At 35.2% G+C, this 17,983-nt stretch overlaps 3 protein-coding genes across 6 annotated transcripts in view; 1 reads left to right on the plus strand and 2 right to left on the minus strand.

The window, feature by feature from the left end:
• The window catches only part of FMRFaR (FMRFamide Receptor), a 30,752-nt gene extending 28,003 nt beyond the window's left edge, over positions 1-2,749 (minus strand). The window contains exons 1-2 of one of the 3 annotated variants that reach the window (XM_066398460.1): positions 2,617-2,745; positions 2,505-2,550 (exon numbers count right to left, since the gene is read on the minus strand). The gene's annotated coding sequence lies outside the window, so the exon portion shown is untranslated. Of the gene's footprint in view, positions 1-2,504 lie in introns of all 3 variants that reach the window. The other 2 variants (XM_066398459.1, XM_066398461.1) reach the window with 2 other exon arrangements.
• Positions 2,750-8,605: 5,856 nt separating this feature from the next.
• Positions 8,606-11,532, minus strand: LOC136414521 (mitochondrial-processing peptidase subunit alpha). Its single transcript, XM_066398575.1, has 11 exons — positions 11,339-11,532; positions 11,087-11,258; positions 10,877-11,026; positions 10,696-10,816; positions 10,483-10,640; positions 10,297-10,432; positions 10,096-10,244; positions 9,831-10,036; positions 9,609-9,774; positions 9,032-9,164; positions 8,606-8,981 (listed from the first exon to the last, which is right to left on the minus strand). Exons 1-11 carry the CDS (start codon positions 11,428-11,430, stop codon positions 8,806-8,808), a joined length of 1,659 nt encoding a protein of 552 aa, XP_066254672.1. The 5' UTR covers positions 11,431-11,532; the 3' UTR covers positions 8,606-8,805.
• Positions 11,533-12,540: 1,008 nt separating this feature from the next.
• On the plus strand, positions 12,541-17,561 carry LOC136414520 (uncharacterized). 2 transcript variants are annotated; one of them, XM_066398573.1, is made up of 14 exons: positions 12,541-12,816; positions 12,951-13,187; positions 13,242-13,579; positions 13,628-13,800; positions 13,849-14,022; positions 14,075-14,308; positions 14,358-14,589; positions 15,922-16,030; positions 16,249-16,432; positions 16,485-16,593; positions 16,640-16,908; positions 16,959-17,230; positions 17,283-17,409; positions 17,459-17,561. In XM_066398573.1, the coding sequence occupies exons 1-14, from the start codon at positions 12,605-12,607 to the stop codon at positions 17,483-17,485; spliced, it is 2,697 nt and encodes an 898-aa protein (XP_066254670.1). In that variant the 5' UTR covers positions 12,541-12,604; the 3' UTR covers positions 17,486-17,561. The 2 variants fall into 2 exon arrangements, with proteins under 2 accessions (XP_066254670.1, XP_066254671.1); XM_066398574.1 differs by having other exon boundaries at positions 13,634-13,800.
• The last annotated feature ends 422 nt before the right edge of the window (positions 17,562-17,983 follow it).

Consider the following 17,983-nt stretch of genomic DNA (forward strand, 5'->3'; position numbering starts at 1 on the left):
TTTTTTTTGGTAATATAATTGGAATAGCAATATAGAACTGAACAAATGAATATAACTTGAAATTCGATCATTCCACTTTTAAAACCCAATAAAACACTTTTAAACATAACAATTTACGATTTTTTTTCTGCAAATTTTTTTTCACTTTTAAACAACATCATTTTGTTCAATGAAATAAATAACAAAATACATTAAAGCCGTTCTATTTTTTAATATGATTTGAAATAATTAAAAAATATCGTATTGATAACATATTAAAAATTTTATGAAAAAAAATTCCACCCTTAATTTTATTTAGTTTTATTGAGAAATTATCGAATCTGTTGAATTACAGTAAAGTAGGTTTTCTCGTTTCTTTTTGTCTTTTTGTGTTTCCGATTTAATTTATGTATAATTTAAGTAAGTTTATCATATATATATATATATATATTTTTAATTATAATTAAACCTAATAATTGAAAAAATTGTATATGCATCGCGGTTATGAAATACTTGTGATCCTCACGTCTTAGACTCCTCAGCGCTTTAAACTTGATAGGGGTCATAATAGTGTACTTCACTACCTGAGTGTATAACATACTGTAATCCACGTTTAAAGTATGTAGTGAATCCATTAGATTTTCAAGGAATCAAATATCATAGAAATTTAATTCATATTATTTTATCGCAATATGTGCGAAATTCGATAAAGTTTTGTATAAAACTCGCAGCTTAAATTTATAATTAATTTGTATAAATAACTACTTAATCTATGGGGATAGTTTGAAGCTGAAAATTAACATAAACCTTGAATATATTTCCCCGCGCTTTGTGGCTGCAGATGCACTATATCAATCAAATCAATCAATCGCAGAGACTGTATAATCAGAATAATCAATAACTAAGTCTGCTTTGTATTGTAATTCAAATTTCACTGCATTTCGCTTGTGCATGTGTGTAAGTAGCCATTAATTTTCAATAATATACCAACCAACAATAATAATATAATAATAAAACATTTGGATGACAATTTTAGTACTTGCGCCTTCGATTGCTTTAACAGACATTTTATGGCGAGTTTTAACTTTCCAGCCCTGAGTGTCACATTTCAACCCTTGTAAAACCCATCGGAAAATCTTAATCAACTTATGTAAATACTTACGGGACGAGTTTTCTCAGTTTGAAAGGGAGGTGAATAATTCTCCATCAGTATGAAATTGGAACCAACCACTCAAACATGGGGCACTTCACTTTAAAAATTAAGGCACACCTCCGGCTTCATGAATTCTTTATGGAATCGCGATTCCTCCGGAATTTTAAGTTTTAAATGGACGAGTGAGTGAACTTTTCATGATCTCAATAATATTAAGGTACAGGCAAAAGGTTTAATTATGTAAATGAAAAATGACCAAGAAACAATGTAGGTTTCATTAAAATTCGACACAGAAATATGTGCACCAAAATGAATCCCTTAGTGACACAGAAAAATCACCTATTTTTGGGTCAGATGTCTTGGGAGGAAATACTAGGATCAAGATGAAAAGGTCTTCGGGTCTCATTTTTTTTCTCGACTTGCAAACAACAACTGGGGAATGTTTGCACATTCCCGGTTATTGCAAAGCCTGAATAAAATTAATTCATCTCTTCCAATCCCTTGGGAAGAAAGTTGTTTCCTCCTTCAAAATTCTTTTTATTGCAGCAGCGGAATTACCCCATGAAATTAGTTTCACCCTCGATATGGCCGCATTTACATTAAAAACCACATAACCGTTTTAACAGCAAGGTTAACCGCCATTAGGAGCCCATTTGCGGCACCCCGATTCGCTGATACAGAAATGATCTATTGTGCCCCGTACATCACCGCGAAACATGAATTATGTACTTTCTGGATTCGGTTCACTATTCACCAACTTTATCACGCACACATGAGAGGACACTTTGGCATATTCGGAAAGCATGAAATTATAGCGAAATGTGCCTTGAAAGTGTATGAATAGCGCAATATGTATATGCAATATAAGCCCCTGTTCTTGCTCAATATGTAACAAGCAAATGTGAGTGAGATTAACTCAGATTCAAATCTACTGAAGGCAGCGTTTCTGCAAGATGGCACCGGCAAATTCCGCCATCTTGAAGAGTCTCTGGAACTCTAATTACGTCTCAAAAACTTCTGAAATTTTCCTTCGCCGCATTGTGGTTATAATTAGGTATAACACTTCACCTAATAATTATCCCGATTTTACAAGCATGTTGATTAATAGAAGTAATTAAATGGCAATTATCAGAAAGAGAATACTAAATTAATCAGAACCGCCCCCTTGTCTCCTGTAAAGTGCGTAATTGAAGCTCTGTTATGGGTCTTTTTGATTGATATATGTTTCAAAACCCGCATGATACTTCACAAAGTGAAATTATGCTTTTGATTGAAGGAGTTTGGTTTTGGTAAACTAAAAATAAGTTTAGGATTCCGTGGACTAAGTCTCCCAGGAAAATTATTAAAAAAAAAAACATTTAACTTTGCTTACGTTAATCCATCAGTGAAAATTATTCCCAACCCCGATCACTGCACCGCTGTAGAGATAAAAAAAAATCCACAACAAGGTCAATATTTCGTCACAAGTAACTACAACAAAATACCTTTTCAACATTCACTCAGTTTAAAATCTTCACTATCGGAAAACTAATGCGCGTTTTTCCCGTCATAAAGGCGCGATACTTTCTGCTGCCGTTGAAAACTCCGTCGCGGCGCTCGAAGCTGCCGAAATGCAACTGAAACGCCGTTGTTGAAGATTGGCGATTTAGCGTTGGCGAAATGCGGGCGACATGCCGGCGATTGTCGTCATTTTTTCCTCTTTTTCAGTTTGTAAAGCTGGCCTTGTGTGCCTAATTCGGAATTAGTAATCAATTATAGCAGGAATAACGCGGATTAAAACACGGCGGGTTGTTTATTGGAAGTTTACCCTTGGACCCTTGGAGATGCACAATACAAAATGCAGAAGATTAAAATTTTCTTTCTTGATGGTATAATTTAAAAATGTTTCTCATTTTTTCATCCCTGAAAATACTGTCTGTAAATTGTCTTCTAAAAACAGAAAAAATAACACTCTATTTCCACGGAAGACAGAGTGACGCGTCTGCGAGGCTCGGATATTAGCACAAACACTTCGTAAATTTTTCAATTTTGGAACTCTATTAGTTGAATAAACATCGTGGTACACTAATGAGTTCCTAGAAATATTATCCAGTAATTGTCTCCAAAAAACAAAAAAGCGTAATTCTGATTTCATGGATGATAAAGGCGTCCCCTTGGTACAATGTGTACGTCCTCTTAATTTTGTCAAATAGGCTATTCCGTCTTTCAATCTAGTTAACGTGCAGTATCCAGATGCTATACTGTGATTTGGAATATAGGAAATTTTGGTAAAAGTAATCAATTGAAGGGTACAGGCCAAGAAGGAGGAATGTACTTTTTTTGGTTTTCCACTAATCAATTAGTTGGATGCCACTTGAAGAGCTCTATTGCCTAGCGTCTTAATACTCTTGAATGGAAAAATAGTCGATAGATATTGATATTTCGATAGTGATTCCAAAGCTGGGAAACTCTTTTAACCAACAAATAAGGCTTAATAACAAAAACTTGGATAGCAAATTATGCGGTGAAATTACACACTATTCTCAGTTAAAACTAACTGAGAGTAACATTTATCCTTTATTAAGAGGTCAGATGAAAGCCCTTGTTAATGTTTCGATGATAAGTTTGTTTGTAAGGCATTATTACCCAATAAGATATTAGAAAAAATGGCAAATCTACGTTAAATGTATAGACATATTTATGACCTTCTTTTTTAATGAAACAATTGACTTCATTTTCACCTTCACATATTCTTACAGAATCGAGCTTCTGAATATCATAATTCATCATTCATCATTAATAAAAAAATATCATAATTAAATATCGAAGTTTCTTACTCAATAATTTGAAATTTTTGGGAGTTGATCTGTAAGGCGGAATCACGACTGGGAATAAAGGCTGATAATACAAGTTTGAGCTGAAAATATCTAGTTATTCGCTTAAAAATTCCGCGACTTACTAAACTACTTATTTTAGCAGTTTTATGGTGCCATGTAAGTAGTTTTATCTTTATCTAACGACAGTCAACTTCAGGTTAATGTTAAATGTTATACTTACATGTGTATTTTCAAAACCCGAAATTTTATAACTTCTTAATTTATAAATCCTTATTTTTAATTGTTAATTCGTAATCCGTACTCTTAATTTGTAATTTATAAAATGTTTTATTAATTCGTTATTTTTAAAACTGTCATAATAACAATAGGTTAAATGATGGTTTTTCCACAATTATTTTTCTGAAAATAGCTTTTTCATTATTTGAAGCAAGTCTTGCAATGGACATCCTTCTAAGAGCTGGCTGAAAATATTCTATATCTATTAAACCTGAAATGACGATTCACCCCCTTCCACTAGGCATGCGTTAAGAATTATGCTTTTAATTCTTTCTTAATTCCTAAAAATTAAAAGCGCAAGGTTTAGAAATTAAGAATTAAGGAAACGAATAAACAGGGTCATTAAATAATGCGCTATTAACTATTTAAGGATTAGTAATTAATAATTCATAATAAAGAATTAAGAAGTCGGATAAATCCTGCCTTAAAACCAGGGACGCACCATCCCATCTTTGAAACTATTGCTTTGGCTTATAAATCCATACCTCATAGTTACCTTCTAGATTTTTTGATAATTTATAACAGGAAATTCTATAATTATACACTTAAAACCCGACAAAACACTTTTAAAATGGTAAATTTGAGATTTTCTGCGAAGCAACGCTTAACTTTTGAAATCACGCCGCCATGTTGTGTAATTAAAATGAAATAATTGCTACGACCAGTCAATTGTCAATGGTAAACTGATATTGCCATTAAAACGAAAAGACCGCGAAGCGAAATACGTCATCAAGCGTAGACAGTGGGCAGCCTTTGTTATTTTTTCTTCAGCACTTAAATATTAATAATTAAGGTATAAAATAATTAAAATAATATTAAATTCGACTAAATAATTATGGTTAATGAAATCCTTCGTCGTAAGTAAATTAATTAGTCCGGTTTGACTTTTGCTACGCCCCAACATGCCCATAAAATTTCGATAAATTCACGCAGAATTCATGCAATTGCACACAATTATGATATCGCTTAAATGGACTGCAAAATTGCCCGCTTGATAAATGAACTAATTTACGAAGTTTCCAACTTTGCACGGAAGGGATGAGACCATGGCATCTAAACTTGGATAAATCGAGAAATTCTGGACCTTTTCGAAATTCGTATTAAGTATTATAGATATAGGATGATTTAGCTGTTAATCATGTCAATGATGCGAGTGTGAAACAGTTAGCATATTAATCAATTTAAAGCATCATCTTATTGTCCTACTTGTACGGTGTGCATATAATTTTGAGTTGAAAGTGGCGATTTCCTGTCGGCTTCAGTTGATTCTTCCCTTTTAATATTTCTTCTCATGGAACTTTAAAATAAATTAAACGAAAGAACTCTTATTGAAATTAACCGTTATTTCTAACACAGACATTTTTAGGTACAGGGTGTCCCTGAAATGACTATACAACGCTTGACCAAAAATAAGGCGTTCTAAGCAAACTTACCTATATCCATTGTGGTTTCATTTTGCCGTTACAAGGCGCCAAAGTTCTCAAATTAATATCGTTTTCTCGAAATAATTGTTAAACACTTTTATTGATTTTCACTAATTTTAGAACTAAGAGTTGTTATTAAATTGGCCTGTTTTGACGTGAGCGTAATCTTTTTTTAAAGCGTGAAAACATTAAAAATGGTGCGTCGTTCGTACATAGAAATTTGTATTTTTGCTTCCCACTGTACGAATCATTTTAATTTTTTCTCTGCCACAAGCTGACTTTATTTTGAAACTTTTTTGCCTTCTGTAAAATGTTTGCCAGGCATACAGTTTCTCTACAAAAAAAAACTTACAATACACTGCATACATGTTACATACCCAGAGTTTTTATTATGGTTGTTGTTGATCGAAGTTGAGTGTATTGTAAATTAAATAATTTCTTAAATTTTGAAATGGAACATTATTCTGTCGCTGAGAAAAGTAACATACTTCTAGCATATGGATTCTGTGAAAGAAATGGATATGTGAGTGTCAGAGTCTCCAACTATTAAACTTTCGAAAGTATTAAAAGTCGACTTAGGAGAACGGGTAGTTTTAATTCAAACAATGTTAGTTGAAAACGCCAAAAAGTGAGAAGACAAAAATATGTTGAAAACGCCAAAAAGTGAGGAGACAAAAATATGTTGCCATCCCAGTTGATTGGTAAAATATTTATGGAAGAAAAAGATACCAAAGAAACCTATTTCTAATCAAGTTCCAAATAATTTCTGATATCAAAATAAATAGTGAGGAAGCCTTCAGGACCTCCATCGAGAGGTACAATTATGTTTATATATTTATGCAAATATTCAAATAGGTGCTTATATAAGTTAAAAACATGCTATTAATAAAAATTACAAATTCTGAACAATTTGACGAAAGAAAGCTTTTCCTTTCAAGAAAATCATTTACTGATAAAAACTACGAATTCTGGACAATTTGATGAAAGAAAATTGTTATTATGGGTTCGCGACATGATGCTTATAGCTATTGTTCATTAAAAAAAATGAAATTTATAAGCTCACATATATGTAAATACAGTTCAGCTCTCGAAATTGTTAAGTTTTTAACAAACTGAGAAAAAATGTTAAGGTTGATAGTAGCTTTGTCTTTACTATATGCATACATATGTATATTGATTATGAATATGACGTATTTAATACCGTATGAAGTTCTAAATTAGTATTGTTTTCAAAAAACCTCAGACTTTTTTTCCCCATTTTACTAAATCTGGAAACATCACATGCTACTTCCTATCGCGTATCATTTCCAAGGCCGATCAGCTGTACCTTTACAAAAGGCAGGTTGTAAATGTTTTGCACAGATATCACTTCGTAAGTGATTCATTCAAATGTTAGCGCGGCGATGAACAAAATGTTCATAATGCATGCTGCACTGGCAATCGGGATAATCGGTTTCCTTTTATTCTAAAAACTCGTAAGGTATCCCGTTAGTATATCCATGACTTAGTGAGTGAAAGTCGGCGATGTTTAATTGTCATTTTGTGAGTGAAAGTAGATGCTGCTGATGTGATTCTGTTCCACACTTTTAGTGCTTAGGAGTGAATTCTGATTGTTGTTTCTTGTGGTTTACAGTTAAGTTTTTTCGGGTCAATGAGAAGGACGTAATTAGAATTTTAGTTGAAAGTCGAAATTATTTGCAATTTTAACTCTTTTGAAAAGTACTTATAACCATCTTTGAACGTGGCCGAAGAATAATATCGCAATTTGAGATGTTTAGAAGACATTTAAACTTTTTTCAGGAACTAATACTGTTTTTTTGTGATTCAGATCTCAACGCCTCTATTTCAAATCAGAATTAATTCGAAACTCTAACTGTTTTTAAAGATTTTTGTGCACAAATTTATATTAAATTTTTTTAGGAATTAGTATTTATTTTTTTATAGTAGTTAATAGTGAATTCTTCTCAGGAATTAATATTGATTTTTTTTGTTTTGTTGGATTTATTGGATCAGTTGTAATGCCAAACAAATTAAATGATAATAACTATTTACTCTTCTTGCAAAACACTTTACCCGATTTATTAGAGAATCTTCCACCAAACTTCGTGACGAAATGTGATTTATACACGACAGGGTCTTATTTCACTTTAGTGTAAAAGATGGCAGATTTTTAAATAAAGCATATTCTACCAGATGGATCAAAAGTAGCAAGAAAAATGCACTCATCAATTAGCCAGCAAGATGACCTAGTTTAACGCCCCTAAGCTATGTCCTATGGAAAGCACTTAAACCAATAGTGTATGCTTCTCTCATCGCTACGGCAGCTGAATTACTGCAAAGAATTTTCAATGCTGCAGATTATTTTAAAAATAAGCTCGACACAATGCCTAAAGTAAAGATTAATTTTTTTTCAACGAGTTTATTTGTGTATTCGGGAAACCAGTCAACATTTTAAACATTTGTTATAAGAATTAAATTAAATTCGTAATTATTTAGAATTAAAACTTTTTTTCATGTTTTCGTTACAACTAAACAACAATGATGAATTGTAAGATATTGCAAATATTTTTTTTAGAAAAACTATATGCCTGGCGAAAATTTTACAAGAGAACAAAGTTTCACAATAAAGTCAGCTTGTGACAGAGAAAAATTAAAGTCATTCATACGGGAGGTAACAAAAATACAAATTATTTAGGAACCACGCGCCATTTTTAATATTTCCCCGCATTAAAAAAGATCCCGCTCACATCAAAACATATTAATTTATGTAGTAACTCTTAGTTCCAAAATTAATGAAAATTGATAAAAGTGTTTAGCAATTATTACGAAGAAACGATATTAATTTGAGAACTTTGGCGCCTTGTAGCGGCAAAATGAAACCACATTGGATATAAGTAAATTTGCCTAGAACGCCTCATTTTTTGTTCAGGAATTTCTGATCAAACGTTGTACAGTAATTTCAGAGATATTCTATATAATAAGTTCAAAAAAGGACAAATTTTCTTTTAAAAACTTCAAGTGTTTCACCACATAAATTACAAATTTCGTGTCTTCTCATCACTTATGATACAGAGCTTCAGAGCTTCATTTTATTATAAATTGCTCACAAACAACAGCAAATAAATAATCTGTTAGCTTTACAAATTAGATTGGCTGGTTATCTCCATAATGAGAGCTTTCTGCCGCTCGGCATTTTCCCCTCACTGTCTATAAGTCCTGCCTGAATATACTCCAAAGAGGGCATCTTCCGCAAGTCCCCCCTGGCGGCCACGCTGGGTTGCGACATCAGCAATCTTTTCGCCACTTGAATCACATCTTCTTTCGTTACTTTTTCTGCACAAATTTCCATGAAACAAAAAATTATCGCAAGATTTGCCACGTACCAATTTCTTTGATGAAATACTCTGGTCTTTTTCGATGTCCCGTGGCTAGAGCCTGTCTTCCAATATCTTCAAACATCACTGGTCGACTTTCCAGGTTCATTAGTAACATCGATTGCAGCTGCGTTTTGGCCCTCTGATACGTAATTTTTAATCATATGTAATATAACAAATGCATTGAAAATGATCAACTCATTTTAAGGCTATATGCATGAATTCAATTCAGGATGAAAAAAAGATTTTTAATCTACGAGTGCTTTTTTTGAATCCAAATTTTATAAAAGCATGTCGGTCTAAAGTACTCTAGAATTTTCGTTACACGAATTACATATATTTGGAAAAAAGAATGTCATGAACCAAATGGAGCATTTTTCTGGCTCTTTTATAAAATTTTTGACTTGTAAACAATTGACACAAATTTTATCGTGAAAAATTTCATAATTTTTACTTATTTTTATTACTTGAACATATATTTATTAATGTGGTTACAATTATTCCTTAATGAAAGACCATATTTTTAGTGTAAACCTGGTAGTGAATCAAATTTTTTCAAAAAATATGTGTTTGAGGAGGAAATTACCCGTAATTCTTGGTCACCTATATGCCCTGCCATATTGACCATCTCCTTTACTATCACTTCCACCATATCTCTAACGTAGTTTGGCGGAGCACTAGCGTGGATGCAAAATAGTCCTGTATCATTGTAAGCGTGGTTATAAGCAGTAGCACTGTACATCCAGTGGTACCTGAGAAGCTTTGACTTTAAAACCACTGGAATATTTAAAGAATTAAGAGACTTTACCTATTAAGGACGTTAGTATAGAGGCGTGTGTACATTCCTTTGCCAGGCCCTCCAGCTGAAAAAGACCCTCCTCCACCCATCATCATATTCAAGACGCACATAGCGATAAAATCCTTATCTTGATGAGAACATCCTTCTAGCCCTATCATTATGTGGGACAAAACTGGCAAACCCGCAGAGGCAAATTGAGGAATATCACATTCTTCCTGTGAGAGTGACAAATTTATTATTTTCCTTCCAAAAACGAAATTTATCAATGCCCAACCTGCTCAATTCCCCCTGTGTACTGAGCAATGCTTTTATCCACCTCTGATACATGCCTATTGCCAAATAATTGCTTCATATTTTCCCATACAGGTTTGCTGTCAATAAAGTATTTTTGTACTGCTGTGACTAACTGCTCATGTTCCACTCCTAATGCATAAATCAATCAAGAAAACCTAACAGAAACTCAACCATACCTTACCCACACCCGCTACCACCATCCTCTTAGGTGTATAATGCTGGCTTAAATACAAAAACAACATTTCTCTATCAATTTTTTCTAAATTTTGAGGAGGGCTCAGTTTGGGAAGCCCCAAAGTGTTGTCCCTATATGCTGCCTGCAACACCAACATATCTTGCAAATAATTTAGACATTTGCAAGTTTTACCGCATGTATCATGTCCATTAAAATAGTCTCCTGTTCAGGCCGCATATGCAAAGTCTCCAGTTCAAAGAATATTGCCTGCCGAGCCCCATCTACCTCCTCGGGGGTGATTTGAGGCCTCAAAGTAGCCTCAGCCAATAATTGTATTATGTCATTTAAACCTATTTTAATCCTCATTACATGACAATTTCAATTTAAGTGTAAAATTAATGTTACCTGTAGTATATGCAGAAGCTGCATAGATGAATGTATCTCTGGAAGCTTGGCTATCACAGATGCCTCCATGTTTTTCTAGCTTGTTTATCATTTCATCCCGATCAGGGTAGTGTTTTGTTGACTATAATTGTTTTAATTTATTGGCAAAAACTCACATTTATTATAAACAATTAGGCCTTACATTAAAAGCTAATTTTTCTAAAAAATGTGAAATACCACTGGGATAGGCCACTTCATATCGAGACCCTGAGTCAATTACTACACCCACAGTACAAAATTCTCCAAACCGATTCTCAGAAGCGACTCTAAGACCGTTTGGTAACGTTGTCACCTAAAGTTGGGCACAATTTCAAAGAAAATCCTTGTGTTGCACATAAAACTTAAGGTTTACTTTCGTCTGTTGATTTTCCTCTCTGTAATTAGCATACAAAGGTTTAGGAAGGCCCTTAACAGGATCAGTCATAGGAGGCATGTCTGTAACCTTCTTCTTGGGCCTCTGTGTTAAGTTACCCCCTTCTGTTGCTGTGCATCTTTTGAAAAGGTGATTGGGACCTTTCCAAAGCCTATTTACAATAGAAAATGTTTCAAAAACTTGGAAAAACCATGCTTGATGGATCTTAGTTAAATTTCTTAGCAAACTTACGAATTTTTCGTTTGTAAAATGGTATTTGTTAAGGACTTCGATGCTTGTTGAAGGGCCATACTCTGCGTTTGCTTAAAGTGGTGAAATAGCATTTATTAAATATTCAGGAATTTTGACATCGAAATGTTCAGAAATTTTGATAAATGTAGACTTGTACTGGAAAAGTTTTTTTCCGCTAGTAGTTTAACTTTTGACTCTGGTTTGAGGTTGAAATTGAGATCCTTTTGAGGTTAGTTAAGATGAAACGGAAAAATGGCGAAGGCGATTTGTCAATTGTGTCTCCGGTTCCATATTAGTGTCATAAATGTGCCAAAATAATTGAAAAGTGTTGTGACGTTACTAACTGCCATTAACTTTACGGTTTTACTTATTTTTAAAAGGCAATTTTGCAAAAAATAGACAAATTTGCAAATTTTTAATCTTGTTAAGTATGAATAATTAACGCTTTCAACTTCCATACTGTTTGTGTTTCAATTTAACATTGTATAAAATAACTATAATTATAAAGAGTATTCGCAATATGTAGATTGCTGGTATTCAGCTTTAAGATTTCTGAACTCATTAAACTTAGCATTAGTAAATACAGACCAATTTTGCATTACCGTTAATTGCTTTTATTTATCTTAAGATAATAACGCTTCAATTCCAATTTTAAATTTCCACTGTCAAGCTGCTCTTTACGACACCTTATTAACAATTCTTAATGTTGTGGTGCATCACTTGAGAGATCGTCCACTCCGAGAACCTGCACCGACAAGTGACACTGTCATACAAGTCTCACTCGGCAGACGAATCGAAAGAGGACGTTAGCCTTTAAAAGGAAAACAACCTCTTAAAAGGCTTTTTCTGTCCTGAACTCTCTCAAGGTAAAGTACCACAACGTCACCGTCACGTATTAGTGATACCAAGTTGTGATAATTAGTGTAAACCTTAACCCTGTGCAAAATAAAGGGGTTGACTAGGAAAAGCGTGGATTTAATCTACTGGATCAGTTTCTCTATCGGGTTAAATACTGATCCTTCTCGCGTGTCCACCGGGAAATACACCGCAAAACGAACCCGTTCACTCCAGGTGCGCGCTACACTGTTACCGACATCTCAATTGGTAAACGCACACACACATAACCCTGACAATGTCTTTTCTTGTTTTCTTTGACGTGTTTACATAACCTTATATTTAAATGTCAATAAAAATTCTTCAATATTGAGGAATTTTGTTCAATTATTTTAATTACTCTATTAATTAATAAGGCTTTTCTGCCTTTAAATGAATAATCAGGCTTCGATGAAAATGTCGAAACGGCCCTTCGATACCAACCAGAACAAGATGTCGAGAAATGACAGGTTTGTTCAAATGTCCCAACAAGAGATGTTGATTGAGCAAAAGAAGCGAGAAATCCAAGCCAAACTGGAAGCAAAACGAAGACAAAGTAACCAGGACCTTAAGGATAAAGTTACCAAACCCCCTGATATATCTGGGTACGATTTTACTTTTGCTCTTTATCTTTGGGGAACTATTTTTAGTTAGTATCAGATTGAGAACCAATCATTGATTGATTTAAAACGTGTATATCAGTAGGTCAGTTTTAAGCAAAATATATGTTTTTGTTCAGCTCATCTTCACAGCCAAAAGATGATTCCAAAAATGGAGTTAACCAATTCTCTAATGATGGCTCATTTCTCAATCAATTCAAACAATTGCGTACTAAGAAAAATGACTTGAAATTTAAGACTTTTAACAAATATAAAGACAAAGAGCGGGAGCGTGAAAAGGAGAAAGAAAAGGAACTGGAACAAGAAAGAAAATCTGTCAGTGAATCTGATGAGCAGCAAGAGTCTGAAAATATTTTGTGAGCATTTATTATTTCAAAATTGCATGTTATTGCTGAACAGTTTGCTTCTAGGTGTAACAAAGATATTCCAGACTCAGTATGCCAGTTTATGACAGAGATCACTGATAAAAAAATCACAATTGACACAAGCAACCCACCTCCTAATCATTTCACTCAAGTCCCCCCTCCACCACAAGTAATTGACACTACAACTGGGCAGGCTTTGCTTCCTTTGATAACTGCAGATTTCTCAGTTCCACCATTGGCTGCTGCTCACATTAATCCCAGCATACCTCCTCCTAATGTCCCTTTAATTCCTTCAAATATGCCTTCTTCAATTCCTCTAATTCAGCCCATTGTTGCTCAAGCCAGTGAGCTAGTTGGACAGCTCACCACTAACCCCACAAATGGTATTGATGTTTAAAATTAAAAGTAGTGTTTTTTTATGATAGTCCAAGTTGTAGTGCCCCCCCCTGTAGCCTCAGTGCAGCCCCAAACAGTAATTACTCAGACGCATTTGTTTACCACCTCAACTGGTGGAGAGCAATTGGTGGCAGCTCCCCCTCAGGTGCTCCTAAACGTGCCACCACCGCAGATTTTACCCCAAACACAAATTGTCATTACCCCACAAGTAAGTTGCAAAAAGTGAAATGATTGTATTGGGAAAATGCAGTTTTAGGACCAAAATGTGCTGGTCTCTGCACCAGCTAGCATCCTCACAACAGTTACATTACCGCCTCCAGTGATAGCACCACATAACATCACTATAGCCACCCCTAGTGCATTAGGGGTGAGGCCGCCAGGCCTCACTACAGTGGAGCTGACTTCAATACCTCCTCCAAATCCAATTCATGTAAGATTTGTTAACTTTTAAATGGGATTTTGGGCTTAGATGCTAGTTCCAGATCCAACCTGATTCGGTTAACACCATGACCATCCCACCATCCTTGCAGGTATCTACTACAATCTCAACTCCAGCAACATTAGAGTTAATACCGAAACCCATTGATGGGTTGCTACCCACTGAAAATGAGTTAATGGATACCCATTTCTTGAAGAATGTACCGCCACCCAATAAAAATCTCCCGCCTCCCAATGTAGGTGAAGTCAGCTTCATGGGAAATAATACATCTCAACAGGTTATATAGTTTTCAATTCTGTAAATCCCATAATAAACAGGATTTGTAGGCCAATAACCAAATTGCCTCAGTTCCATCCAGTAGCGGAACAGTGACTCGCATTCCCTCGCTAATGTCGCAGCGGGTGCTGCCACCTCCGGGAATGGGCGTCAACGTCCCGCCTCCTATGATTCTGCAGCGTGACGTCAGCAAACCGCCACCCAATTTTGCCCTACCCAATATGAATGTGCCACCTCCCATGATTCGGCCGCCCACTTCCATGGCTCGAGGTGACGTGCCAGGTAAGACAAGAGTTATTAAGGTTAATTCAGGTTTTATTTAATTTGTTGTATAATGCTGAAAAGGTAATTTGTACTTTTTATTCCATTTTTTTTTGGGCATTTTGCAGGGATGACTTAACTATTTACAATCCATGAAATGTTGATAATCACTATCTTAAGTACTATAAACAGTTCCGCAATAATGGCTGTTGGGAAGAGATTAAATTATTATGGTTCTTTCATCAGTGTTAAGAAAAAGTTTATTCGCCATTGTCCAGAAAATATTGTTGAAATATTCCAGGCAATGACGAATAAGACATGTGTAGCTGCATTTAGCCTATAAAATGGCGGTTTTAAGTATAAATAATTCCGCGTGATACCATTGGGATGAGGTTATATTATTATTGTTCCTTCGTGATTGTTAAGAATATGCTATAAAAAATATTCTTGACAATAGCGAATGAGACATGTGTAGCTACATTTTTCGGTAAATAGGTGAGTTTGAGTTAGTAGATGCATGAGAACAGAGGAATCTTCCTCTTTGGTCGTCAGTTAAAGTGTAATATACAGGATGTCTTTTAAATGCGTTTAGTACTGCTTTTTCTGAAAGTGTGGGAGTAACAAGACTGGTTCAATAAGAAAAAAGTTGCCAAATTTGGGAATTTTTTTTTAATATGCCTTAAACAGTGTTGCCAAATGGATTTTGGTTCCTAAGATGTTATGAAAAATGTAAAATGATCAAAATTTTTAATCGAAAATATTTCAAAAAGTGTTCGTCTTATCAAGTCCTGTGACTCGCTTGTTTCGAATTTAGAGCAGTAACCTGGGGCTATGAGATGACCTAAAGAGGCCTAGTAAAGGACTGCACAGTATTATTTGCCCTCCTATTACTTTCGTGTTTGGAATCTTTAAATATAGACTTGAGGTAACTTAAAACAAAAACAGGGGGCACAGAAAATGATTTGGTATCGATTGCTGAATCCGAAATGTCACCTCGAAATAATAATAAACATACGTTTTAGAGAGGAAGAAATTAACACAAAAATGTGTAATTTTTTTTATCAAATTGATAGGTTTTGGGATATATTTGAAAATTACAAAATCTTGAACAATTTTACATTTTCGTAAAATCTTATAAATCAAAAATAATTTGGTAACACCATTTATGGCATATTAAAAGTCTCCAAAAATAGCAAAATTTTCTTATTTAATCGATATTGCAACTTTCACCGTTTCAGAGATGGCAATAATGCACGTACATAAAAGCGATACCCTGTATATAAATGAGAAACCTAAGTCATCCCTGTCGTAAAGTTGGGACCGTTAGTGACGTGTTCCTGAGTTTCTCCCCAGGTGGTGATGAATTCGAGGCGATGGCGAACTTGGCGCGAATGGTGGCCGAGTGCGGCCCCTCCATCGAAGAGGTGGTTAGGCAGAAAAAAACCCGAGACCCCGATTTGTGGTACGACAACAATAAACCAGTCCGTCTTCCAAAGATGGACTGCCCCCCTCCCCGACTCACCTAAGTATCGCTAACACTATTTGATTACGTATCGTTATTGAGGTGGTTCGGGCTTCGGAATAAACGAAGTCCTGAGCATCTTCGCAAACCCCACACTATTGATCTAAATTAATCAATTGAGGATGAGATTTGTATGATATGTAGGGCCATTTCTGCAGGTTTCTGTTTCACAAGGAATCTGCTTCCTATCGGCAGTACGTCAGTCTTGTAGAACAATATAAGAAGGAACGTGAGGGAAAGGATAAAAAGCCGGACTCAAGTGAGATGTACGAGCCGGAAATGGCGCTGGAAGAGGACGATATGGACATTATGGATAGTGATGTTAAATCGGAAATAAAGCTGGTAATTCCCATGCAAATCTCATCTAGGTAGACCTTTAAAATCTCCTCATAAGGAGGATAATTCTGAACAAAGTAGGCGCGACAGGAAGAGAAAGAGCCGCTGGGGGGAAAAATCTGAAGACGTAAAACCCCCTATTACCCTGTCGGTAGTAATCCCCCCAGGTATATTATCCCCCTATTAAACTCGTCATCTACGATATATTGCCAGTTCCAGGCAGTTCCACAATGCTGAGCAAAGTAACTCGAACGGATCCAGGGCTATTACATTACGCAATGCAGACTTACGGCTCTGTCAATTTGTCCGAAGAGGACTGGAAAAAGGCAGAGGATAACTACAAAATCCATTTACTCTATCAGGACATGTTGACCAAAAGAGCGGAACTAGAAAGACTTCAAAGCCAGGGCAAAAACAAGTATGAATACGACTCGGATGAGGAGACTGATGGAGGCACATGGGAACATAAGCTCAGAGACAAGGTTTTGTGCACTAAGCTCTTTTTTTAGCATTTAATAGCAAGTCCTAACAGGAAATGCAAGCTACAGAACTGTGGGCTCATGAGCTAACACGACAGGCCGAAGGTAAGCACCACATCGGCGACTTTTTGCCCCCAGAAGAGTTGAAACGCTTTATGGAAAAATCCAGTGCTGCCAAAGAAGGGCGACAGCCCAATTTCTCCGATTATAAAGAGTTCAAGATCAAAGAGGACAATATCGGGTTTAAAATGCTGCAGAAACTAGGTTGGGCAGAGGGGCAGGGATTAGGACAAAACAGCACTGGAATCGTGGAACCTATTAACAAGTATGTTTAATATTTTATTAGATTATTGGTTAATAGAGAGAATTTTTTTAAGGGGTGCTCCAAGGGAGAATACTCAAGGTTTAGGACTGAATCTCGGAGAAGCTACTGCTGATGAAGATGAGTACGAATCGTACCGAAAAAGGATGATGCTGGCTTACAGATTTAGACCCAATCCTCTGGTAAGAATAAAAAAATAAAAAAAATTTTTAATGTCACTTCTTTTTTCAGAATAATCCACGGAGGCCCTACTATTAAGTGTGAATAATGAAGATTTTTGAATTTAAATTTAATCGAGTCATGGTAAATAAAAATAAATTAAAATTATTGTTGGATTGAAACGTTTAGCATTTTTTAATACTCCATATATTGTATGTATGTGAAGGAAGCAGCTGAAATTTGCATGAAGTGTAATTCATGACTGGCCCTATCTTCTGCTTTTCCTTCAGTCAATGCGAATTTGAAGATTTTGGAAGAATGACAATGATCGGCTCATGCAAACTGCGCAATGACAAAGATTCTATGGAGAAAGCCTCAGTCTCGACCTAAGTTACTTAAAGTGAAGTCATTTTCTTTATACCTGAATAGATATGAATAATCACCAATTCCAAACAATTTTTCTGCAGTTTCTCAATGCTACAACTAAAAATGTTAGGGAGAATACAGGAGATGATTCGCTGCTTTTGAACAGAACAAACCTATACTTCGACGGTCTCAAAATTCCTTCCAAAAAACATCTGGGACTAACTCGGTTCA

Source organism: Euwallacea similis, chromosome 17, assembly GCF_039881205.1.
Source record: "Euwallacea similis isolate ESF13 chromosome 17, ESF131.1, whole genome shotgun sequence".
Classification (NCBI taxonomy): domain Eukaryota; kingdom Metazoa; phylum Arthropoda; class Insecta; order Coleoptera; family Curculionidae; genus Euwallacea; species Euwallacea similis.